This window comes from Prinia subflava, chromosome 4 (genome assembly GCF_021018805.1).
Source record: "Prinia subflava isolate CZ2003 ecotype Zambia chromosome 4, Cam_Psub_1.2, whole genome shotgun sequence".
NCBI classification, from domain to species: Eukaryota; Metazoa; Chordata; class Aves; order Passeriformes; family Cisticolidae; genus Prinia; species Prinia subflava.
The window spans coordinates 39,184,479-39,211,678 of record NC_086250.1 but is presented as its reverse complement, the minus strand read 5'-3'; the positions used below and the strand labels follow the sequence as shown (position 1 = coordinate 39,211,678).

The window sequence follows — 27,200 nt, the reverse complement described above, 5'->3', positions numbered from 1 at the left end:
CCCCCCCTACGGGGCCGGGTCGGCTGTGGGAGATGATAACGGGGAAAAAGCGTTGTCTGATGTGCACGCTTTCCCTGTCGTGAAATCGGATGAGGCTTTTGGTCCGGCATCCCAGGTGAACCAGGCTGCTGACCTAAGAGAGCTGCTGCCTGAAGATGCAGCTTTGCCCGAGCCAGTTCAGGGGCCTGTGGACGTGGTTCCACAGCATCATAGCCATGATGACCCATCATGGGCAGTCCCGTTTCCCTTATCAAGGGACGTGGCAGAAAATAATACAAGCTTCACTGAGGCAATTCAATGGATCAGTGCAGAATTTGAGAATCTGATCTTTCCTTATGTAATAAGAGGTCTTGCAACAATGATGCTTGAACCTCAACAGGTTTTTACCTTTGAAAGAAATTGGAAATTCCTAGCTGGACAAATGGCTGTCGAAAATAGCCACCTGCCTCGAGATGATCGCTTGTTTGGGGTCGGAGTTGACCTACTTATGGGGAGGAGTCAATATGCTTGCCCTGATGTGCAAGCTGGCCTTTCTTTCATTGTTTTAGATTCGTGCAGATACATAGGGATATCTGCATTGATAAAAACCAAGTTATCCTTCTCCCCAAAGGAAGACTTCTTAGACATAGCACAGAAGCCAGAGGAAGCTTTTAATGAATTTATATCGCGTCTGATGCATTTTTTAAAGACGAGAGTCAAGGATATAACTTTGACAATGATAATTTTGGAGCAATTAGCAAGAAGCCATGCTAATTCTGCTTGCCAGAGGCTCCTGGAAACCATTCCGGAGACTTCTAATATCCTGGAGATGGTCCAGACCTGTGCAGTTCTAAACACCTGTGATTCTATGGTGATGACCCCAACGGCTGCTTCACAGCCGGCAGAACAGAGGCAGAATGATGGACATGAGACACAGGCAGATATTCAGCCTAGTGGAGAACAGGAAAAGGAGGCACAGAAAGTGACTCCCTTGTTTTTCTGCGCACAAGGTGTGGGTCCAGACCATACTGCAGAAACTTGCAAAGCAGTGGGTCATGCTGAGCCCACGCCAAGCCCGAAAACTCGGAGGCGAAGAAAAAGACGAAGACGTCAGGGGGACGAAACAGTTTCCCAAGCTCTAGAACAAGAGCAAAATTCTCTGGCTGGTGTACAGCCATCATCTCAAGTGTAGGAAGTGTTGATGTTGCCACATAGCTATGGTCAGTTTTCCTTGGACCTTGCAGTGGGTTTCTACGTCCACATCCTATGTTGCATGCATTCTTTGAGAAAAAGTTAATTGCTCAATTTGTGTTTTCTAAGTTCTCTATCCTCAGGTTCTGGGATCTTTGCCATGGAGGTGGCCGCTGAAAGTCTGCTGAGCTGCCTCAGGTGCATTGGACTGATCCTGTTTGATCCTGAAACCTTGTGCACCCTGTGCCACCCTAGTGCCACCCATCAGAGAAGCCTCTTCGAGATCTGATTGACATGGACACGGACTGGCATCCTCTCTTTTCCTATATGGCCTCCATAGAGACTTTGGATCCTGTGGAGCTGCTGGACAAGGACTGACTGAAGCAGTGTGATGCTGAGAGCCAGCGGACTGTTAATCATGGACTTAGAGGAATTGTTTGCTATGGCTCAGTTTTATGTATGGTAGCCATTGTGACCTCTGTGGGGAAAGTGCACGTTGTTTGGGGGTTGTGGTCTTGGGACAGAACTTTTGGGGTTCAGAATTTTCAATTGAGTGGTTAAATTTTTCTTGGAATGCTCCTGCCTTTTGCACCGTATATTCCCTTGTATCTTATAAAAATTTAAAAATATGAGGGTGTTGGTTGAATTATGTTAGACTATGCTCGAGATATTTTGAGCAGGTTATTGCAAGGGGTTCAGGGTGAAACCCTGGGTAGCAAAGGCAGAATCAGACCAACATGTAGCCCTCACACCGTCACCTAAATGAAGGTCGGTGAACTTTATACAGGTTTTTTTTTTTTTCTTTCTTTTTTCCTGTCATAGAATTGTTCATTTTTCTTTTTTTGTTTTCTTTTTAATATACTTAAAAGGGTGAGATGTTGCCATGAATTTTCCTGGTTTGCTAAGCGTTCATATTAAAGGAGAAACGTGCAGTTTCTCACACTGGTGAATTGTAAACACAGGACCATGTTTTGTAAATATTGGCAATGTTATGAATACTTTCTCCAAGACAAGGGGAGGTTGAATGACAGCCTCCTGGACCAATGTGACAGGAGAGGTGGCGATACCCTTCTCCAATCCATGGTCACCTTGCCACAGATATATAATGGAAAAATAAACTAAGGGCAGGGTCTTCTGCCCTGCTGCTGTTGTTGCACCCAGATCTCTGTCCCCAGTCTGTGTTCCTGGTTGGGCCTCCACGGTGATACTCCGGGAAAAGCAGGGAAGTAAAACTGAATGTCTGAAACTGTGAAAATGTGTGTGTAACTTTCGGCTTTTCTTTGAGAGAAATAGTCACCCATATCCTGGACAGATTTTCCTCCAGGTAATTACATACCTTCTCTAGTTTCAAGTAGATACATTACTCTTCATTTACACTTTTAAAGCACTTATGTTGCTGTGACAATCTTGTTCCTTATCTGATGAGCCGCTTGTCCAAAGCAATTTGAAAGATCTTTTCCACAGAGGATAAAATAAAGTAGGCTTTTCCTTTTACCAAATGAATCCTTATTTTTAAGAGTTTGAATTCCAGAGCTGGGGAATTTTCTTGAATCCCTCTGCAATTCAGAGTACTGTGCTTTCACAACAGCTGTGTTGTGAAATAGCTATTCCTTGCCTTATCTGAAGTAACTGCAGTGACATAAAAGCAGTCTCTCAAAGACAGAAGAAAATAGATTAAAAAATTAGACCCCTGTAAATAAATGCTGACGTTTACAATTTAAATTGCAGTAGTGTCCATTGTCTGTTCTTCCCAAGCTTAAAAAAACAAAGGCAAATTTTGCTCCTCAAAGCAGTTATCACAGGGTAGGGAAGGAGACAAATCACAAGATAAAGGGAGGACTATATTGTATGAACAAATAATAGGATTCTGGCCAAGGATAAGGAAAAGGGTTAGTTCAGTAAGAGATTTTGGCAGATAAATTGAAGAGTCTTGGAGCATCACTTAGAGATAAGAAAAAGCATCAACTCAAGATAGTTTGGAGGAGGAAGAGGAGTAAAGTGACAGAATCTTCCTCAGCAATGAGGTAAACATATGGAAAGTAGAAAAAAAAGTAGAGAAAAAAATCTTCATATTAAGTTTCAGTCAAGCTTGTGATTAAACCAATGTTTAAACAACTTTGATTAGCAAAGAGTAATACATCAAGAAGGTCCAATGAAGAGACATTAAGAAGCAGAACTGCATAATGGAAGCTATGTCTGAAGGGGAGATGATGAACGAGTACAACTGATAATTATCAGGTGAAAAACCTCAGGCTGAGCTGTATCAACAGATAGGAAGACACAGAGAAATTGCATTGAGTCTGGAGGGGAAGACACATCTCTGAAACATCTCAAGGTTCCAGACAGACAGACAGGTATTCCCACTGTGTGTGACTAAATCTTCTGAGTATGGAGAAAAAACAAATCAAAATCATATTGAAGGATACAGGATGAAAAAAATATCTCACATACCAATGTCTCAAAAATATGTTATTTTTCTTTAGTTTTGAAGAAGTTTTCTCTTCATTGCTCTCATGATCCAAAGTACATTCTGATCTAGTAACCATTCTCTTGCTGGAACAGCCAAGTCACAGAGCTAAGAATTCACCGCTTTCAGTCCATTCACCTTAAAAGATGAGAAATTGGCTTCCCCTCTGAAAGCAAAGCATCCTCTTAGAATTTACCAAATGGCATTTCTTTTCCCTTCAGGACAAATTTCTAGAAAAGCTCAGAGCTAGCTGGCATGCAGCCAGCACTGTATTCCCTGGCACCACACACCCATTTAACTTTAGAGTTTGCTGGCACAAGCCAGCTCTGCATTCTGTCCCAGAAATGGCTGCGTTTCAGCAGTAATGAAACTGCAATACACATAGTGCCACATCCTTCACTCCAACACCCATGCAGTCCCAGTGAAAACAATGCAGACAAAGTCAGGAAAACTACATGGAGGTGACCAAAGGCTGCCCTGCCAAGCTTTTATTAAAGGATCATTTAAAAATATTACTTTGTTTTCCCCAAAATAATCTACCGACTCCCACCTTATTCTCCCACTAATTCCATAGAACTTTTAAACAAGATTTGTTAGTACTTTCCTCCTCATCTTCCATCAGAGGGGATCTTCTATGTTCTCTTGTTCCTCACAAGAGCCATGCCATTATCAGGTGGCTCACTGTGTTAGTGATGAGCAGACTGAACCACCTCCAGCTAAGCGCTGGTCATTGAAACAAAAGGGTTTTGAAGTACATGCAGGCAACTGGTAAACTGGGAGGCAGAGATTACAGCATAAAGGACAAGTGCTACAGTGCTCTAGAAAGGTCTATTTGACGTTAAAATTTATGTGCATAAGGAGATCCCTACTGCTTTTTGTTCAGTAAACAGGTGGCTGAGTATTTGACCTTCTTCTTTTAAAAATTCCAGATCAATGCTGGGCACAAGGCAGGCCACTAAAGCAAGCTGATGTATCTGTGTTGCTCCTATTCAACACAACAGCACTGCGGCCATACCCCCTCATTTCACCTATTCCTGGCTCTCTGGGGAGCTGCTCTATCACAGGGAAGCCTTCAGCACTTGCTCAGCCGCTTGAGTGACCGTCAGCCCGCCAGTGATTAGGCACACACGAAACTCTGAGCAAGCCCAGCACAACAAGCCCTGTGAAGTACTGGCTGAGTGTGCTTAACAAGCACACCAATTGCTATTTGTCAGTCACACTGATATGAGTAAAGCTGGTTTAAGGATTGTGCTGAGGATTAGCTGGATGATTCATAGGAAAATCCAAAATTAAGGGCCCAATTTACATTCAAACTATGTGGCTGAGAGAGTTGAAGAGAGGGAACACTTGGCCTCTTGCTTAGAATGAATCCTGATTGCCTATTTCTTCTGGTTACACTGATCAATCTCCAAACATGTCTATATTAAGCAAACCATATGTTTATATATGTGTATATACACTTCTTGTAAAATAAAATACTAAGTTCCAGATCTCCCTAAATGAAACTCAAAACACCAGGATCTACTCACAGAGATTTACTCAAGACTCCCAAAGGCCACCTTCCTCTTTTCTTATTGCTTACCAAAGAGGAGGATTTGCCCCAGAGCCTATAAAACACAGAACAATTAAAGGCACACTATAAAATACTATGACATTAATGATACGTATCTGTTCCTGGAACACTGCAAGTTATTTGTGATTAACCTAGTTCACTGAAGAAAGTTGTGAGGGATGAGGATATATATCTTTGGTCTTTTCCTCTGAATATTTCTGGGTGCTGATAATAATATCTAGTGACAGAAAAAAATAAGAACACAAGTATTTTTCTGATTGGTGAGCTAATATGCTACACAGCTAATAATTGCATTAAATGGTCTTTTGATTTTCACTTGAAAGGCTGTATTTCACCTATTCATCTCATTAATGATTTTTGTCCTGCATAGGATGCCTTGCTGAGAAAGGACTGGTTCATATGGACTTGATTTCTCACAACCAGAGCTTTCTTGCATTATCCATCTTTTACAGGGATTCATTATCAAAGGACTGCACATGGATTTAAGCTGTAATACACCAAAAGATTTGTCTGGACTTTGGAAGAGATTTTATGACGTTCAGGATTTGGGAGCAACACTCTAAAAGAAAAATATTTTTAAAGTGTGTCACTTTCTGGATGCTCTGTATCACTGTGAAGTCTTCCCTCCCAAGGGCAGCTCATTTCATGGTCATCCTTTGACCCTTCTCTGAGCTTCAGCATCTCCCACACATTCACTGGAAGTCATATCATCTCCCTTTTCTCTCTGTGTCCTGCAAACAGAAAGCCTCCGCTTCCTCCACACCCACTCTCCTCGCCAGAAGCCCCACTGCAACTTCCTGTCAGTTTTATACGCTCTTGTGTAAGCGTGGAAGTGTCGTGGACTTCCTCAGAGCACAAGTTTTTATCTGAAAGCACCACGTTAACTATTTGGTTACTAAGTGTTTCCGAGAAACATGAATGCTCATTTATTTTTTTATCTTTATCAGCTAAACTCTTTGTAACTGGAAAATATGAGTGACACTCGGGGGGTGGGGGGGAAGTGATTTACATATTTTAGGGCTAAAGTAACAGAAAAGCTAATACCGTAATTATTTGCAGGCATTGGCAATCCTGCTTTGTATCGGCAAGACTGTTCACATCCAGAGGCGTCACGATCCACACAAACCAGCAGTATGCGGCACCTCTGAAACACCCTTCACCAGTGGACCTCAACACCCTTTCAGAAACACAAGGACTACTGCACTGGCATTTACTTTTCCAGCTCTTTACGTTCCTAATTAACTTTAAGCGTCCCCAATGCGCTTTAGGCGCACTTTGAGCTGTACCCCGGCTCCCACCTGCAGGGCACCAGCAGGACTCGGGCCGAGGGCCGGCCTTACCCCAATGCGAACCCGGCCCCGCGCCCCCTCCGCCGGCCGGGCCGGGGCGGGGCGGCCGCGCGCGTGCGCAGGGGGCGGCGCGCGGGGTCAGCCCTCCCCGCCCCGCCCCTCCCTCCGCCCCCGCCGCGCCAGAGCGAGGCTGGGCGTGCGGCGTCACGGCGACGGCCCCGAGCCGCGCCCCGGCACAGGCGGCGAGCGGAGCCGAGCGGAGCGCAGCGGGCGCAGCGCAGCGGGATCGGCCGGCGAGGCGCGGCGCGCGGTCGGCGGGGAGCGGAGGCGCTGTCCGGTGGGTAGCGGCGGGCAGCGCGGGCCGGGCCGCGCCGCGCCGCTGTGGCGGGGCGCGGCGCGGCGTCTCTGGTACAGGTGGCGAGGCGGGGCGGGGTGGGGTGGGGGCGGCGGCGAGAGGGGGGTGGCGGCGGCGACGGTGGGGAGCGGCGCGCTCTGAGGGAAGGGGCACCGGCCTGGAACATGGCGGAAGTGGAACCGGGAGCCGCCGCCTCGTCCGGCCTCAGGCGTGGTGGGACCCCGAGCGGTGGGGGGAGCGGGGCGCTGAGGGGCAGCCGTCGCGGCCGGGCCCAGGGCTCGGCCCTGCCTTTCGCCGCCGCCCCCCGCCCGCCGGTCCCCGGAGCAGAAGTTGGAGCGGAAGCGGAAAGTTGTAACCCCGCGGGTCGGGGCCGCGACGTGGGGCCCGGACGGCCGCGGGGAGGGGCGGGTGACGCCCGGCTCGGCCTCACCGCGGGCGGGGAAGGGGACGGTGCCCGGCCGCCGGCGGCGTTGTCAGCGGGAAGTCCGAGCTGAGCCCCACCTAGTCCGGCGGCGGGAGAGAAGCCGCTCGCTCTTTCCGGCCGGTGTGGGGGCGAGGCGGGGGGGTCAGGCCGGGCGCGGCCGGCCGGGGCAGCCCGCAGGGGCTGGTGCCTGGGCCGGCCGCGGACTGGGACAAGTAGACAGCGCGGTGGCCTGCGAGTTCTCTTCCTGCTTATCACAAAATGAAAAGGAAATGACAGGGATGTTCGCCTCGTCTGAACACCCCACCATCACCCGTGTCAAAGCAAATGGAAGAATTTGACTGACACTTCCTGCGCCAAACCCGTCTAAGGGGCCTGGGATCCTTGTACCCTTCTGCATTCGTTGGTGAAGAAGTGGTGGAATGAAAACAAAGTTTGCCGAGGGGAGAATAAAACCAAATCTGACTGTTCTCGTATTGGCCCTAGATTGCAAAAGAGAATGAGAAACCAAGGTTTTCTGTGAAAAAAGATAGTGTGCTTTTACTCCCATTTTCTTCTTGAAGCCATGGGTTATGCCGCTCAGGGTAAATAAAAAAAAAAGGAAAGTCTTTTTCTGTACTGCTTTGGGGTACGATAGTAAGGTAGCACAGTTCCAAGAGAAAGGGTATATCAGAGATGCCCAGCTTGAAAATCATACAGGTTGTGTATATGTTCCTGCATTTAGATGTTTTGATTAGTGTAATTGTTATTTTCCACATATAAGAGCTACCCCAGGATGAGATGAGTAGATTGTGTATGACAAAGACTCTTCAATACTCTTTCACAGTGAAGTATATGTTGAAATTACTGTTATAAGAGAAGGAGGCAAGAAACATGCTTTCTTTCCGTGAATTATAAGGCAATGAAGCAATCACATTGCCTTTAAGAATAACCATTCAAAAACAAGTGTATTTCCTTTTGGAAAGAGCCTTTTATCTCTATGAAAAACTTAGAACTTTATTTAAGTTACTACCTTTTGGATGACTTATTAAAGTCATCCAAATGACTGTATTAAAATCAGAAGGGAAGGGAGGGAAAAAAACCAACAAAACTTGGTAGAGTTAGGTATTTTCATTTCTATTATTCATTGCATCTTTTTTTACTCTTGCACAAAAATCTATCCTCTAGACTTCGTTCTAGATAAAAATTAACTGAGTGAGTAGTGGGGGATACTTGTACTATTCACATTAAAGGCTTTGCAAAAATAAACTGGTTAGATGTGATGTTTTATTCCTTTGGTTCGTGTGTGTTTTCAGGGATGCTTCTTGTAGTGATACGAACTGCTTCAGGTTTAACTTAAAGCTGTAGTGCAGAACTGTATTATTCTCTGTGCCCAAGTAACTGAGTTTGGAATTACTCGGTGCAATGTAAGTGCCATGTATCTTTTTTGCAGCAAAGATGACTATACTTGGAGCACTTGTCTGCCTGGGGATGAAATAATCTGCAAAACAGAGTTAAAAGACCAAAAAAAAAGTAAACCCAGAACTTTAATATGGGTGGAAAAAACCCCAGTAGTCTGTACCTGTGCCTCTGTTACTATATATGTGCACCACATAAGTTTTCTGAGTGGAATTAAAATTGTGCTATTTTGTTCCAAAGCTCTCCTGTAGGACAGTTCATCAAAAATAAATCTTAAGTGAGCCATGACAGTTCTTTTTGTGCTGTGCCAGTTTTTGCAGCGTAAAACTGACTGTCTTGTTAATTGAGAGCCTTTCTGGAGCAGAGGCAAACAGATGGGAATCTAGGTGAGGGCCTACAAAAGGAGAAAGAAATTGCTTCTATGGCTGAGGAAGGAAGTGTGCTGAAGGCTACATTGTAGCTTGTGATCTCACAGTTAGTAAATGTGGCAGGGAACTAAAATAAACAGTTGTCCACCTATCATCTGGGATGTGGGAAGTGCAAGAGTCACAGAAGTACTTGAGTACTTGATGCTTATGGCTACTGTGCCAATGCTGTCATCCACAGAGCTCTGCTGACTGCTCAGGGTTAGGTACAGAGAGGTGCTCTTAAGGATAAGAATATCTTAACGATAAAAACAGGCACTCTTGTCCTTGCATGTATGCTGAGAGGGTGGGCGGATCCTTTAGGAACTGGCCTTTCTAAGCAGTGCTTAGATGACTTTCAGATACCTAGCTGACATTTCAGAGTGTTGATCAGGTTGGCCTCAAGTTGTGAGTTTTAATCAAAATTGCTCTCTTAGTAAAACAGATCACTCAGGATAAGCTGTGTGACACAAGTCCGTGTTTAGCTTGTGGTTGTGAGTGCTGCCGCTCCTTTACTTCAGAACTAATCCAAAAGCAGACCGAAGTGCTCTGTGTGGTGTCAGTGTGCTGAATCCCTGCTGAGTTAGGGCAGGCTTCTGCTGTATTCTGTTGCATCTAGGTCAGGTAGAGGGATATTTTAGACAGCCTCCTTGTTCAGAGAGATGAAAGGAGTATCTACAGTAACTACACCTTCATATTTCAAGGTAAACTTTGTTTTCCTGCTCAGATGTGGTTAAGATGGTCTGTTTCTATTCTTCTTGCTTAAAGCAGAGGGAAAAAAAGAAGTGCTTTGTTTGAATGCCATTGATAGACCTGTTTTCAAGCTGACTGAGTTCTCAAAGTTTAGCAGTTGAGTGTAGTAGATCTTTAGTACCTTGGAGCATCTAATGAATGGCTTTTTCCTTAAGTCCTGTCGTCCATGAGGCAACTGGCATAGAAGAAGTTAGAAGAAGTAATATTTTGATGAAGTTATGGCAGTTTGCTTGTAGTAGGCAAATGCTATTTGGACAAAGACCTTGTCTGCTGGTACGGACTGTTTCTTCATGAAGCAGTTGAATGAGGTGACCTTCAAAAGCAGCAGTAGATTATGGCTTGAAACTCTCATCTCTCAAGCTTTAGAATCATGAAGAAAAACAGAACAACTAAAAGTTTTTCATTTTTTGTGTGCCTGCTCATCCATGCTGTGTGAGCTCCTGACATACTGTATGTTCCTTTCTTCTAGCAGTAAGGAAAGGGAGGAAGGCTGTAAACACCAGGTTGGAAATCTTCCTGTTAGGCAACTTTTGAAATATAAAATTGTTTGGGGGCCCTCTAGCTATTCAGGATGCTTTTTTTTTTTTCAAGAACAGTGTTTTAATAGTGATTTTTATTACTGAAGCAGTAGAGTGAAAGCCACTCTAAGACCCTAGAGGAATGTGCATTATAGAAATACCAAAACTTTTTAGAGGTGAACCAGGAAGAAGAGGAGGCATTTGACAATATCTTGTACCCTGTCCTACTCTATAGTTACTAATCTAAGGACTTGATGATATTTGAAGTAAATCCCTGCTATGTAACTAGGAAAAGAGACTGCCAAGTAAGTCCACATGGTTAGTTCGTTCCTGACCAAGAGAGGAGGGCTAGACCAAAATGCAGGAGTAGGACAACCTAGCCCTTCTAGTGGATTGGTGTTTGCATCCTGTGGCAGACGAGCAACATCTCATGTTTCTTCCCAGCTTGAAATTCTCTTCAGGAAATTTGTACTTTCTTAGATCACTTGGTGTCATTCCTGCAGCTGTTGCAACACAGGAAGCTGGCCTAAATCTGAATGACTTGACCAGGTCTTCTGCAAAAAGGATATTGTGTACCACTTTTACTCATTCATGAAATAATTTTCAATGTAACCCTAATAGCAGAGCTGTGAGAAACCTTAGAGCATTAAATTTTGGGCAGTATTGAAGACCTGGAACAGGAGAACAGTTTTATTTTCATAACTGAAGACAAAGCAAGGCTCTATAGTTAATTTTTTTTTTCATAGAAACTCAGGAGAACGTGTTCTTTGCATCAAGATTTGTGAACATTGACGTGACTCCTGCTTTAATTATAGTGGTTATTATGACTGAATTTCAGTAGGTAATCTGGATAAAAGGAAAATATGTACTTCAGCATTTCCATTAGTAGGGCTTCCTCTATAACTTTTTGTGACATTAGATGGCAAAAGTTTTTTCTTAAATTAATGTCTTAACTTGCCCAGATAATGTATATTGTCTAACCTCATCTTCAGTTAATCTGAAAGAATTTGTGCACACAGATAGTCCCTGCAACTGTTTCTTTTTGTTTCTCTGCATTAGCTGTCTTAGTTTTTGAAGTCTTGTCCTATTTTTCCCACTCACAGTCTCTGTTTCTGAAACCTAAGGAATTGTGCCTTCACTTTTTTTATGTCTGCAGTGAAGAAAAGTTTCTTAAAAGCATGCTTCATATATCAGGAGGAAGCAAAAAAACAGTACCACCACATCTCTGTCAAGGATGAGCTGCAGACGCTTGTGAGCTATCTATGTGGAGCCCCAGAGGGGAGGTACAGGAGATGGAAGGAGGGCCTGTTACCAGGAGGGGCACTTCAGTACTACAGAAGTGAGAGGGGTTTTGGTAACTGCAGAGTCAGACCAGCTACTTTGATTTTCATTTTTAGAGGTTTCATGTATAGTCAGTATTTTTTATTTGAGATAAAGCTAGCATGCTGAACAGTAGTTGGACTGCATCAGAACCCAGGTAAGTGATAGTTAAGTTGTGAAACTGGACAGTCCTTGTTTGCAGTTAATCAAACTTCTAGAACATCTGGTCTAATGCCTCCCCTAGAAGTGATTTGTTAGAAGACTAGTGAAAAGTTGCAAAATGTTTCAGAAGGGTAAACTGGAATGTGGAGTGGAAGTAATCTCCATTGAAGTGGAAGTTACCAAAAAATCTTACTCTTTGCAATACAGTGTTTAGGACTAGGCTGATTTATTTATCAAGGTGACATTTACTGTTTATACTGAGCTGAGGATGTCTGCTGGAAATGTTCAAAGCCAGGCTGGATGGGCCCTGAGCAACCTGAAATAGGGGGGTGTCTGTGGCTGGCAGAACTGCATCATCTTTTAGGTCCCTTTCTACTCAAGCCATTCTGTGTTCGTGGCTGTGTTTAGGTGTGTGTGGAGGTAGCCCAACAACGCACAGGAACCTCTTTTATTAATCTTGTAAATGTGAAGCAGTTGTAAGGGATTGGTAGAGTTTGTAAGATGTGGTCAGTAACCCTCCTGTGTTCTTTTACTGTGAAGCTACAAGGTAACATTCTGAAAGCTTGAAGTACAAGTTGACCCATAAATGTAGCCTACTTGGCTTGAGATGAATGCTTTTTGCATAAAATATTGCTGAAGGATTTTCTTTTGGTTAGGAGAGTGTATAAATTAATACAGCTTGCAAAATCTCGACTCTTGCACCTCTGGAGATGTATTTATATAGTTAGTATGAATAAGGATATATCATACTGTCTTCTTGTGACCCTTCTGACTTGTTTAAAGTGGAGATTTGATGGGCAGTAGACATTCTGTGAGTGTGGTGATTTTATTCCCATTCAGGGAATGGTCCTTTTGTTATTTACTGTCTGTTGTTTATATCGGTAGAAGCATGCAGAAAATGTGTTTTGTGGGTTTTAGATGAGGAGCATCAAAGATGAGTTTGTGGCAAGTGTGAACTCACCTTTAGAATTCTTACAAATATAATACTAATCCATAGATGAATTTCCAAGGTAGTTTTATATCAACAAGTATACAGTTTGAGATGCCTTGGACTTGTGTTCTTTGTGAGCTGTGAAATTTTATGTTCAAAAATCCAACCTCTACCAAGATAAGTTATTTCAGAATGTGCCATGCTTCCAGAAACTGATGCCAAATTGTCATCAAATTGTCACTTGGTGGAATCAAAGAGACTTTAGTAGTCCTGTGGCATTGAGGAGCACTGAAGAGGCAAGAATAGCTGACTGTCATGCTGGAGAATAGCGCTCTTCCATTCTTCTGATACTTCTTTGACTTAGTAACAGATTAAATGGGATTTCACCAAAGAAGAGACACCCTGGCATTTAATCTCTGTGGGCATTGAGTAAGTTTGGAGACGAATAGAGAGAAGCTGTAATCCTATAATAAGCAAGCACCCATAACTAGTTTTTTATCTGGATGCTTGGTCTTCAAATGTTCTTACTTCTGGTGTACAATTTTCTAATTGGTTTAAAGTCTGCATACTAGAGAGGGAAGGAAGCAAGCATTTCTGAATTATAGTTATGTATACCTTTAAGTATTGTTGTTCTTATTTTATTTGTACTGTTTCACCTTTCTTTATATTTAAGCTTAAATTTTTATATTTGCTTATATTTTTAATGATCCTCTGGTTTTTGTCCTGATCTCCCTAAACCTTTTATTTCAGGAATTAACTGAAGCTAAATTGAGGTTCAGCCAGAGATCTTGCATAGAAAACTTATGTGTGGTAGCTGAAATTCTGCAAAGACTGAGGAGTTGAAAATGAGGTTTTACAATTAAGTGCTTTAGGCCTCTGTGTGTGCTTATGTTTGGCATCTTTTTGATCTGTGTGTTGCTTTTCATCAGACTCTCAAGAGTAATCTCAGAAGAAGAATGCTGTATCAATGTAAATACAAATTTGAGTGTGAAAATAGGAATATTTCACATGGAGCCTGGAACAGAAAGATCTAGTAAGTTGTCTGGTTTTATGCTTGAACAACAAAAAACTCCTGAAGTCCTTTTATGCTGGAAATCTAGGTCCTGTTTAGCCAGGAAACTGGTGAAGGAGCATTAAGTGCACATTAGTGTGAACATAATTAAACTGCAGTAACCAATATTTTGAACAATATGCAATCTTGCTAACTAGTTCTGCTTCTAGCCAGAGGCAAGATCTTAAGATGCAGTTTGCAAAAATGTTTTTCAAAGACAAATATGTCAATTTGAAAATATTTGTATTTACAGGTAATGCAATTCTTTCATTACTTAATCTTATTGTGAGAGTACTTTTTAAATTAAATTGCTGCTATAAGTTTCAGAGGAAAGCTGAAGCCTCTTTTCTGAGCTGAATGCTGAATCTGCTGTGGTAGAAGTGAAAATAAGGAACCGTTCACACACTTTCCTACAGAAAGTTTCAGTCACAGATCAAAAGAACCTAAACAGATAAGCATTTGGTAAACTGCAGGCACCTTAAGCAACGTGGGAATGAAAGACTGGCTTCCTGAAGGATAAACTTGCTTCACTGGGACAGTCAGGGTGGACTGAAAAGTCATTCTTCTGCTTGAGCTTTGCCCAAAATACAGATTGTTTTGAGATGCTTGTATTTAATTTTCTGAAAGTAAAACTCTTCAGTGAAAGATTAAGGATGCTGTCATGATTGTGATTGTCTTAGCCTAAATAATAGATGACTCTTGCAACAAAGACATGCAGATTTTATTTAGAAAGGTCTGCACATCCAAAACCCTAGAGTCAATTTTATGTTTCAGTAACCTTTGGACATCTTCTGTTGCCTTATCAGTACATTTGGTTTGTTGTGGGTTAACCCTGGGGACATCAGGTGGACATCAAGTGTCCACCAAAGCTGCTCTGTCACTCCTCTCCTCAACTATATGGTGTAGTGTGGTTTGCATGGCCAAGGTTTGGTAGCATGTAGGCTATAGGGCCTTATCTTCTGAGAAGCTGCTAGAAGCCACTTCCATGTCTGGCAGAGCCAGTCCCTGGCAGCTCCAAAGATGAACATGCCACTAGTGAAAAGCTTGGCCAATTAGAAATGGTGGTAATGCCTCTGTGATAACAGATTTAGGAAGAAAGAAAAAAGAAGTTATGGCACACTCATAATTGCAGCCAGAGAAGAGCAGGGTGAGAACATGTGAGAAGAACAAACACCAAGGTGTAGAGTAAGGGGCAGGACCACCAAAGCTGGGATTCCTTTGCAGTCTGTGGTGCAGCTGCCCGTGCTGATACAGCTGTGCCCCTGCAGCCCGTGGAGGTGCATGGGGATGCAGAGATCCACCTGCAGCCCATGGAGCTGACCCACACTGGAACGAGTGGATTCCTGAGAGGAGCCTGTGAACCTGTGGGAGGCATGCACTGGAGCAGGCTCTGGTAGGGACTTGCAGACTGGTGGAGAGAGGAGCCCACACTGGAGAAGTGTCCTGATATGACTTCTGATCCTGTGTGAGACCAGTGCTGGAGAAGCCTGTCCTTGAAGGACTGCACCCCATGGAAGAGTGATCTGTGCTGCAGCAGTTGGAGGGGTTCTGTCGCCTATGGGATGGACTCATATTGCAGCCATTTGTGGAGAACTGTTGTTGGTGAGATGGACTCATATTGGAGAAATTAATGGTAAACTATCTCCTGTGGGAGGGACCCCATGTTGGAGCTGGGGAAGGACTCCTCTCCCTGAGCAATGGGAGAAACAATCTGCGATGAAGTGACCATAACCCCCATTCCGTTCTCCCTGTGCGGCTGGGGAAGGAGGTAGAGCTTAGGAAGGAGGGAGGGGTGGGGGGAAAGTGCTTTATGGTCTTACTTTACTTCTCATTATCCTGCTCTGATTTTGTTAATAATCAATTCAATTAATATCTCTAATTCCAGCCTGTTTTGCCTCTGATTGGATTTGGTGAGTGATCTCTTCTGGTTCTTACCTCAACTCATGAGCCTTTCATTATATTTTCTCTCCCTTGTCCGGGGCTGAGGGTAGTCATGAAGAGTCTTTGGTGGGTGCCTGGCATCCAGCCTGTGTCAACTTACTACAGACAGAAAAAATACAGCACAAGGCTTGTGGGTCAAGATAAGGACAGGGAAGACCACTTGCCAGTTGTCATGGGGATAAAATCGACTCAGCATGGGGAAATCAGTTTAATTTATTGCAAATCATATCAGAGTTGGATAATGAGAAATAAACCCAAATCTTAATAACACCTTCTTCCCAGGCTTAACTTTGCTCCTACATTTTCTACCACCTCTCCCTTAGAGGCACAGTGGGGTAGGGAATGGGGGCTACAGTCATTAGCATATACATGTTGTCTCTGCTGTTCCTTCTTCCTCAGCAGGAGGACTCCACACACTCTTCTGCTCTAGTGTGGGGTGTCTCCCATGGGGAGATAATCCTCCAGTGGCAGTCCCTTCTGGGGGTGCAGTTCATTGTGAACAAACTGCACCAGCATGTCATTCCCATAGTGTTACAGCCTCCTTCAGGCATTTATCCACACTGGCCTGGGGTCCTTCACGGGCTGCAGTAGGACAGCCTGTCTCACCATGGGCTGCAGGGGAGTCTCTGCACTGGCACGTGCATCACCTCAACCCCCTCCTTCTTCACTTTAGTGTCTGCAAAGTTATTGCTCTTGCATATTCTCACTCCTTTCTCTCCTGCTGTTCCCCCAGAAGTTGACCCTTCCAACCCCTTCTTAAGTGTGTTGTCCTGGAGGTGCTGCTGTGTCTAATGGACTCAGCCGTGGCCTGCAGGGCTCTGTCCTGGAGCCCAGCTGGTGTTGGACATAGGGGATGCTTCTGGCAGCTTCTCGCAGAAGCCACCTAGCTAAAAAAACATTGCCATGCAAACCAAATAAAATTTGACTTCTAGCAAGGTGAGTCTTGAGGTATGACAGGTTTCTCCAGAGAATGGCAAGCTTTGAAGATGCAGAGGAACCAAGGATTATGGTTGAAACATGAACTAGAGTGATCTTAAGAAGATTCAAATAGAATCTTGTGGAGACTTGATTAAACAAGTTTAACTCTCATTAATTTGGTAACTCTGTAACTAAAGATCTAGTCCATGTAATTGAAAGTGGTGTGGGGATGAATATGATTCAAATTCATCTGGTTAAAGTTATTCAGCTTTTTGTGTAGGTGTCCTCATGGAAAAGGACATGAGCTCAGGCTTGCAAGTGTGAATTGCCTACCTTTGGGGTTATGCTCCTAACTCAGATCTTTCACCTCTTGAAAATTTGTGGCCCGTTAAATGAGGCTTCTGGGGCAGCTAAGGTGCATCAGCCAGTCACAGCAGATGCAGAGCAATGGCAGTTCACAGCTTTGCATGCAAATATTAGCTAGAATTTGTTTTTGTGGGGGCTGTTGGTTTGTTTTTGGGTTAGAGTTTTTTTTGTTGGTTAGTTTTTTTGGCAGGCGGTGACATAGGGATAGGTAGTTGTTTTAGTGGGTGGGATTTTTTTCTGTAGGATTTAATTTTACTTGGTTGAGGGTTTTTTGTGTTTGGGGTTTTTCTTGAATACCCTCTTCTGAAGCTTGTGGCAACTTAACAGTTGCCTAAGGAACAACAGAGTTGTCTGTGCATCTCCACATGGGCAGAGGTGTGAAGGTCAATGTCTGTAGTTGTCATCTTCTAGTTAAGGTTTGCCTGTGGATTGGACACTGTCTGCAGAGTAACCATCCCTAGGTTCAGTGCTACTGCCTTGCTGCCAGAAACAGAACAGGATGTTTTGCCCAATTTTCGCCCTCTTCAAGCATGTTAGACCTTTTAAAAACTCATGGTCATGAGTGGATTTAGCTAATCATGCAAACTGTAAAAAGAAACAGTTAAGGTTGGCCCTCTATCATTGCACAAGTAGCAAAACCATGTGGCAGAAAATACTAGTTGTTGCTGGGTGTCAGTGTATGCCTTTTCAGGTTACCTTCAGGACAGATGTCTGAAGGTGTAACAAAAGAACCTTTGGTGAAATTAGGTATAATTTGGGTGACTTTGAGTGAGGTTTGTTGCTCATGTTCAAATACCATGTTTCTATTAGGGAAGTATTGATTGAGAGTCAAAACAGACATGAGTTTGTTTGGGGAAACATACAATTACTTGGGACTATGCTGGTATGGTTCAGTTATCATGAAAGAGCCAATTTTATTCCTGTTAATGCTAGTAGGGAGTAGTCTTCATTTGCATAGAATCAGTGTCTTTTCAACAGATGAAACTTCTAATCTTAATTAAAATGACATATGGGAATTTGTAAGACTTCTCTCTGGCTACCAACCTGATTTGTAATAGAATTACTGTAAATTGTTCTGTGCAAGGATACTTTGTACATAAGGGGCCTACACTAGCTGGGTTTAAATGGTCAGTAACAAAATATCATACAATGATGAAACAATCTGTGCCTTGATGATGTGTTAGTAATCTAAACAAACCTCAATAAAACCCAAACTTCTTATAACAAACACAGTACAAGGTACGTTGGTATGCAAGCTCTGGTGTTGCCAGGGTGTATATGTTATGTAGGTTATGGAGAAAACCAGGGGAGAAAAAACGTGATCCTGGAATTGCAGTTGAACCCAGCATTGGCTTAGGTCTGTAGAAGGAAACCCGATACAAGGCTTTACTGGTTCAGCAGCCAGTGGCACAATCAAAGTAGAGCTAGGATTGCCAGATAATAAGCAGATACCAGATGCAATTTGAGACTAGGTCTTGCTTCTGAAAGAGAAATTAAGATGCTTTTTTCCAAAAAAGAGTATCTTAAGCCAGCTGGCAAGCTTAAACTGCACTTACAAAAGAAATATCTTAACTCAGAAAACTTCCATGCCTTACTTGTAGTCCTGCTGAGTTTTACTTGTTTTGTAGCTTGAAAGATAAAATTTACTGTAACAATTATGGGGACAAACAAATACTTACATCTGCTTTTAGTCAGAAGGATGCATATCAGGTAAAGCATGTTGTGTATACTATGATGTGGCAATCCATTAACTTGGAAAAATTGTAGAGCTAAATACTGACCCTTCTCTGTAATGATAGTAGAGCCAAATTCACAGCATCAAATTGCTGGCTCAGTTATCAGAACTTGCTTTATGGTTGAATATGTAGCTTATGCATAGCAAGGTATTGTAACATGGTAATTATGCATTCTCTGAATTTAATATACTTGTAGTATTCTTTAAAATCTGTGTGTTGTTTCTGTTTATTGCCTGCTTGGATTTTCTTTGAAAGCATAAAAACTATTTGCAATTCAATTTCTTCAGGAATTCCAAGGTCATAATTTTAACTTTTAAGTCTGACTGGTGGGACATTTACAAACAACTTTCCTAGGGCATGGTGACTATTTGACAGGAATAGGGAGAAAATGCAAAATCGTGGCAAACAGACACAAAAAAATAAGACTATAATTGATAAATGTTACAAATTCCATTTGGAACTTAAATAGATTCTACAGCACAGGCTTTATAAGGTGCTTCACATTTGAATTGACACATTAGAATTTTCACACAAAGTTGAAACTTGAACTCAGTAAGTGCTGAAGCATAGCATACTCTTAGTAGCATAGGAATGTTCATTACATCACTTGCTTTGAAAATGCTGTCTATATTTTGTGTGAATCTTTTGCGAGTTGCACATGATTGCTAGTCTCTCACATCAGGAGGCTTTCATCTTGAGCTATCGGTGACTTTAAGCAGGCAGTTTTTACCCTTACAACATCCACTAAATTTATGTCCAAATTTAAGACCTAGCTGGGAGTGAACTCTGGCTTAAGAAAAAAAACCACCAGATTTTATTCAGCTATTCTAATTATAGACAGTGGAACTAGTCTCACAAGGTCAGATGCTGTTAGCTGCTTTGCAGAAATGGTCCCTGTGTGCAGTATTAATCAAGGTAGCTCCCTTCAGTGGAAGGAGGAAAACTTGGTTAAGCTTTCCCTGTGTAAGTGTCCCTGTGGGCTGTTCAAGGAGCAAGTTGAACCTGGATGCCATGTTTGTGCTGCTGTAGCTTGTTCGCAGCTCTCTGGCTGTTTCTCAGGTGGTTAGGATGATTTCATGTCACTGAAAAAGCTTAGCCACCCAGACAGCTTTTTGAAAATCCTCTGAAGATTGTCTGATATCAGTTAAAATATTTGAACATAATTGCAGAGCTATTTTTGTCCAAGAAAAATTACAGTATTAGTGCCCAAAAGAACTATCTGTTCAACTGACAAAATACATGTTTGTCAAGACCAGAATCTATCAAAAAGAGGTAAAAACTAGAAATAAAAATTGCTCCTAGCTTTGTTTACTGGATTTACTTTGTTTACTGCTTTGCTTCAAGAAAGTCTGCATTAGTAATGAAATAGCTGTACTTACAGGAATCTTGGATATGAAAGTCTTTATTAGACCCCCATCAGCCTTTCAGAATTGATTTCTGAATGTTTTTTACAAATTTTTACCAATGTGTGAAAGTCAGCTCTGGAGTATTTTAATTTCTCTTTTATAAGAGGTACACGTACCCTGTTGAGTAAGGGTCGTCTAAACTGCGTTAATTTCTAAAGCCTCTAAAAGTTGGTGAAAATGAACAGGCTTCCACTTTGGTCTATGTTGTCAAAGTTCTGTTTATGCGCTGAAATTTTTTGGCGGGGGGAACCCTCCTCAGAGTTGAGAGATAAGAATTTAGGACATCTCACATGTAAGTTTTTGGGGAATATTAAGAACAGCACACATCATCTTTTAATTAGTTGTTTACCTGAAGAGAAGGTTCTAAACCAGGAGATTCAAAACATAATGGAATCTGGATGGTTTGGCCATCTGAAACTACTCCAGTATCAGAAATGGGAAGCAGCTCTGGAAAGACGTAATTCTCTGAGCTTGGCTGGTCCCGTGACTGAACTAGTGCTATTTTTCCAAAAGTCTGACCATTGTTACCTTGTTTCGTCTCAGGACTAGTATCTGCTTTCTGAGAAAATGATTGGACTTTTTCCCCTTGGCTTTTTTTCCCACCACTGCTAATTGTAAGCAGGTAAACCAGTTAGTTAATTTGTTTCATCCGTCAATCTAATGTTGGAATCTTTTTTTTCTCATGCAAATACTTGGAATTAATTTAGTCATGCTGTTCTCAAGGTGGTTCTAACAAAGTCTCTTTTTCCAGAGAGGTAAATGTTCTGAGGCAAAAGTATTGGGAAAATTTTAGTGAATATAGTGCAACCAAAATGTCAGGGTCTGAACAAGAATCATGGTGTCTATGAAGTGCTAAATAATTGTGATCCCTTCTGAAAACGATAAGACTTCTGGGAGGGCCAGTTTATTTAATTCTGTACCTGAACAACTAGTTCATATAAGCAAGTCTTGGTGATATCTTCAAGTAAGTGACTGTACTTAGTTCATGTCTTCAGCCTGGGGCTGAGCTCCACTTACAGCTTCATAAGGCATAATATCACTTGAAAAAAAAGGGTTATTAGCTTTTCCATCCCTTAGATAACAGAGTTCAATCAGAACCCAAAATTTGCAACTGAAGGAATTGAAAAAAAACTAAATTAAAAATTTTAAAACCCACCCCACTTTCACAACTATCACATCAATCCCAGTTACCAATGGTATATGAATTGCCTTAAATTCTTCATTGTGTGGTTGCTTTTTAGAAAAGCTTTACAAGCAGTAAGTGTGCAGTTTTTTCCATTCATTATAGTAAGGTTACTCGTTCCTCAACTTCCTTAGCATCATCTTTGGTTTGCATTTTTCTGTAGACGTGCTTCAAGAAACTATTGAAGAAAATGTCCAGGAGGCACTTTTTCCTGGTTTGTCTGAGGACAGAAGCGGAAAGTTTCCGTGTTCACAGTCCTTGTCAGATGTGAAACTTCTGAAATGCTGCATTTTCAGTGACTTGTCCTGGTTAACCTTTCTTTCTTCTGTTCTAATGGGCTTATTCAAAGATGTTCATCCTTCAGAGACAATCTTAAGTGGGAAAAGTGCCCGTGTGCATATCAAGTGTGTGCATGTGCTCTTCTAGTTTATCAAGTATTTTAATTCTAAGTGTGTGATGAAGAAGTAGAATTAAGCAGTTAGCTTAATACACTGCACTAATGCACTAAGTACAAAAAGACTAGTGAGAGAGGCTGCACAGACTCAGTGATTTTCTGGACAGTTGCATCTTAGGAAGTGTGCAAGGCAGTTCCTGGGGCATTACTGGCAGTTAAGGGAGGCAATCTAGAATTGAGCTTTGTAGTTTTGAGAGATTGTATACTTGAGACAGCATTAGAATCAAGTTTGTGATAGTGCTGTTTTTTAAAAAGTAGCTTCCCTCCTTTTTTCTTAGGTTAGGCATCTCCACAGTTCAGTTATGTCAGATATATCTGTATATATATATAAATGCACAACTCAGCTGTTAGAAGGCAGTACCTGCTCCAACTGAATTTAAAAAAAAAAGGTCTTTATTTTTTGCATGCTTGCTATCTTCTTGCTCTTTAGCATCTGTGTAGGGGCAAAGTTGACAATAATTTTCTGCCTAAAGATAGGCAAATAGAAAAATGGAAATGCAAGAGAAGGTTGGCATTGCTCTCACTTCTTGCAGGTCAGTCACCTTATAGGTAGACAGCCTTTAAAGGAAAATTTCTCTCTTAAACTCCATTAAATGAAGAGGGAGATTCAAACAAGTTACTTGGTGTATTTGCTAGGAATAAGTTTAAACTTACTTGTATGTACTTGTTGGGTGGTTAGATAGATACTTCTCAAGTGTTCAGTAAATCTGGGGATGTCTTGCTTATCTGTTGCTTACGTATCACAGTATCTTTATTTCTGTTATGCCTGTGTGAGTATACTCATTTTGTATCCCTGAGGTGATCTGGGGACTACAGACAGATACTATTTTGACTTGACCCTAACTTATTCTAGAAATGCCAGCCTGATACAGTGTTTCATGGCTTAAACCTCCTCTTTTAGACTTTGTCTTCTGCTTTTTTCCCCACTCGTTTGTCCCTAATGAGTCAAAAGGAAATCCTGTTGGCACTAGATGAATCTGGATACATTATTTGTTCCAGAGTCAAGCATTGTGTCAACTGAAAAATAAAGTATAAGAGCATGATTGGGATTTAGGATGCCAGCCATTTCTACAAGATGTGATATGGAAAAACAGGTTTGATCAAGAGTAGAGCCAGGTCTGGTTAGCTGGGAATCACTGGAAGGTCAAGTTCAGGAATGATCAGAGCTGAAGCTCAGTCTGGGTTGTGCTTGCAGCCGTCAGGCATACTGGTCAGTGAAAAAGCCTGTGGTAGGCTTTAACAACATCAAATATTGTGGTAGACTGCAGTGTCCTACATGACCCAGTGGTTTCTTGGATGAGGAGGCAAAGGCCTGCAAGCAAGAACATTTTCTTAGGAAAGCTCTTGTATCTAGGAGCTGAGGTTTTCTTTTCTGTTAGAAAACAGTAAGAGAAAGGTGAAGTGACATCAGTACTGTTGCTCAAAGGCAGTTGGGTGGTAGATGTAAGTGGCAGCAGGCTATGGTGTTTCTGCTGCCTGCTGTATGAGGGATGTCCAGGTTAGCTTTCTTAAAGTGTTTTAGAGGATACATTTGTGTTCCATTCCAAGGTGTAATGGCCAGATGATAACATCAGTGCAGAGATGCCAAGCTACCTATATGTTATATGGGGGTGTGCGCATGTAAAGCATTACTGTGTGCTCTCGGTGAGGTAAAAATTAACTGTAAAAATGACAAAAAATTGTCACAGTGAAAGAAGTTAGTACTTGTATTGTCCATTACCCGAGTTTGAAGGGAAAGTCACAGAAATGTTTCACCTCTGCTGCTGTCTGGCTTTGTCCTCAAAGATCTTAAAAAGCTTTTTTGCTTAGGTTTTCATTTATTAAGAAGATGGCCCAACCAAGCTGTAATACTATATATATATAGCTTTAATTGTGTGCCATCACTTAAAGTAGGAAAATCATCTCCAGAATATTGTACAGTGATTGGATATTTAGGGTTGAACTTCCAAATCTGGATGCTGAAAGAAGCTTCAGCTTGCATTAAATTCCTGAATTGCTGTTTCAGAGCCAAAAATGAAATTGGCAGTCTCTCACTAAAACCAAGTTAGTTTATTTCAGGATTTAGAATTTTCTGTGAAATTGCAGATCACTGAGTAAGAAAACGTCAGAAGTGACTTGAAACAGATATGTGGTACCTGCTGCTGAAGTTCTGTTACTTTTAAACTACTCTCAGCCTTCATTATTGATATCTCCATATTTAGTTGCTAGCTTCAGTCTGGGGACTGAAAAGCTCAGCTTAAACTTTTCTTTTAAAGACAGTGAAATTGCTGCTGGTCACCCAGTTTGTTGTACTGGGATTTCCACTACACCCACTATGTTTATGACATTCTAGTGATACCCTTCTAAAAATAAAAGGATAACTGAATGTTTGTTTTAAAGAAATAACAGTGATGTAATTATAGGCTTAACTTGTCATGAGAGGTGCCTTTCAGGACAGTTAGAAACAATCCTGTTTATGGAAAGACTGGACAATTTATAGATTTGTGAATCTAACAGCATTTACAGTGGTGCCAACTAGATGAAACTTGTGGTGAATGGTTCTTGTGATCTGTGTTTGCAAAAAATTTTGTAGGAAGGGAAGAGTTTTTTAAGTCAGGAGTGAGAAGATGTCCTATTAGGTGTGAAAATCACCAAAGAGTCTCAAAATGTATTGTTAATGGAAGCCTGTGGAGGCATCTCTTGCTGGACATCAGGGTAATTATTTCCTTAAGGCTTTCTCCTTGTGTTCCTTTTGTGAGGGACAGTTCAGATAAATTGAAAGATTCTGCATTTGCAAGAAGTAGGACCTGGTCTCTTGATTTCTCCATCTTTCACAATCGGTAGATTTAATTAGTGATGGTAAAGGCAGGACTCTACCACGGCGGTTGAATTTCTGCATAAATCCTCTTAGCATTTTGTTCTCAACACCTAACAGATGGTGTTTCAGAGACTCTGTCCTATTGCTGCTGATGAGAAGGGTCTTTCTTACTTTACATTCCTCCCTGCTTATGTTTTATAAGCACCTGTGTTGGATCCCTGCACTTGTTCTTTTCCCTGGCCTGTAGATTATTAATTAGCTGGCGAGGGTTTCATCTTTCTTTGGGGGTGGAGAGGAGAGAAAATGGGTAACTCAATCTGATAAGTGCTAGAGCCCCTGCAGGAAAGGAGCTGAGACCTTCCTCTCGGGGAAGCAGTAGCAGTCCTGCTAGCTCAGTTGCCAGCAGGATTGTAAGAGGGGGTGTGGGTTTTTGAGCGGTATGGCCCAAAGACATGTCCCAAAACCCGTGGCCTTGTTTTGGTTTGATGGTCAGATTCCAACAAAGATGAGCAAGCAGATCTCATCGTTTGCTGGTAGTGTTCCACACCAGCTAGTGTAGAACAGGGAAGCAGATCTAGTTTGTAGAAGAGATAGAGTCTCAAAATACTATTTTAGTTGCTTCCACTTACTCATGAAATGAGTCATAATAGATCTAGTGGAACATTAAACAGTTTTCAGACTAGGGAAAGGATTTTTTTTTAAAAATGACTTCTGGGATCCTACTGTTCTTTTTAAGGAGTGTTTGTTTTCTGGGAAGGGGAGGTATTCATTTTCTTGGAAAGATCTCTGTGATTCTTTGTTTAGTGCTTAAGTGTTTCAGATAAAATATCAACTGGATAAAATTCATGCTTTCTCCTCTTGGATAATTATTTCTTATGAATAGTAACTGCTAGCTTTAGTATAGTAGGGTTTTTTCCAATATTGATGGCAGAATCAGTAATGAGGTAGAGCAAATACTATATCTGATGGTTTGCAGCATTTTATTGTAGGTGCATTAAGAGTTGATAGTTAGAAAATATCTGCTATATTAAAGACGTTAACTAAGGATTTTTTTATCAAACCCTGCTTAGTTAACTGGATTGTGATGTCATTATTGTACTTCCTGCTTATAGATCAAATTTTAATCAGACTGGTGTTTTGTGTGTTTTAGGTATTGGGGGTGATTTATCTCTTGCATCATGCGTGAATACAAGCTAGTGGTTCTTGGTTCTGGAGGTGTTGGAAAGTCTGCTCTGGTAAGTATGAGGCAGTTCAAGTACGTTTTTTTTAGGCTTACTGCATTTTTTCTCTAGTACACTCTCTGCTCAAGTATATTCCTTTATGTAAGTTTGCACAAATAAATCTAAGTGTTAGTAATGCCCAGTGAGGCATCATGGCTTGTAGAGAGATCCCTTGCGGGGTGCGTCTGCATCCATTGGTGCATTCTCACATGCTCTATTTTTGTATGGGTTTGGTTGATGGTGTTTGATCAGTCTCGTGCAGTGAGGTGCAGAGCTACAGCATTCTGGGGGTGTCTGGCTTCCACAGATAAACCAGCTATCAGTCTGTGGGAAATCAAGCTCCTTTGTGAATCTCTTAAAGGATATGAACTAGCTTGCCCCTGTAAGTCCTGTGTCTAGAAGCATCTTCAGGGTGCTGTTTGCTTAATGTTTGACTGCAGTGTCTTTAGCACTAATATCTTTATGCAGATAGAAATACAAATTTGCATGTTGGTGGGAAGTTTAATGTGTTTCCTGCATCCTTTCTGTGAGAGTAGGTATATAGCTATGGCAGGTAGATGATTAAAATGCATGAGCTCTTTTATTTACAGGTAAATGATTACAGAACAGTTTAGTCTGACCTAGACTAGAACTGAAAAAGTTCATAAAATATGATGTTCTCAGCCCACCTAAGAACTTTGCATCTTTCCATTTAATTGTGTACCTTACCATAAAGTAAGCTCCAAAGCTTACCCACTCTCTTGAATAAGAAGTATTCTCATACACAGCATTTAATAAAGAAAAACTTAAATGAGAAATCATGTTAGATTGTGAAAGAACATTTTCATTCACCTCTGAATTCTTTATCTCACTGCAGCATTTCTGGATTTGAATGTGCCTGCCCTGATTGGCCATTGTGTCTTAAGTTCCATTTGACTTGTGCTAGAAAGTCCTTGTTGCTGTTAGGTACACAGGAGCAGCCTCTATTGAGTGTAGTTAAGACTAGTAAAAGCTGGCTGTTGTTTTTCGACTAATTCCTGTGCTGGCAGATCAGTAGCAGAAGATGAAAGTAGTTCTAAATACAAATGTAAAAGTTGGTCAGCTGTATAGTATCCTGGACAACTAGAAACTAATACTGATTCTAAGAGTTAGGCAAACCTTGAATCAATGCATGCTTTAATTCTTACCCTCCATGTGACAGTAGATAAAGGCAAGAGTAGCATTGCTTCATCTAACAGTTAAATAGTGAAGTAGGCATACACATCTAATTTCCTGTTGTTTCTTAAAATTATAGTTATGACAATCATTTGATTTGCTTTAAAAATGTTATGGATAATAGAGTATATACCTAGAACAATGATTTGTGTACAATGTTTACAAAATGTCAC

The 27,200-nt window shown here is 41.7% G+C and overlaps 1 protein-coding gene across 2 annotated transcripts in view; it reads left to right on the top strand.

Annotated features, from left to right (window-relative positions):
• Positions 1-6,661: 6,661 nt before the first annotated feature.
• The window catches only part of RAP1B (RAP1B, member of RAS oncogene family), a 35,044-nt gene continuing 14,505 nt past the window's right edge, over positions 6,662-27,200 (top strand). Inside the window, exons 1-3 of one of the 2 annotated variants that reach the window (XM_063396503.1) lie at positions 6,662-6,836; positions 13,691-13,794; positions 25,764-25,848. In XM_063396503.1, the coding sequence (XP_063252573.1) occupies positions 25,792-25,848 (57 nt within the window). In that variant the 5' untranslated portion in view covers positions 6,662-6,836; positions 13,691-13,794; positions 25,764-25,791. The remainder of the gene's footprint in view (positions 6,837-13,690; positions 13,795-25,763; positions 25,849-27,200) is intronic. The other variant, XM_063396502.1, reaches the window with a different exon arrangement.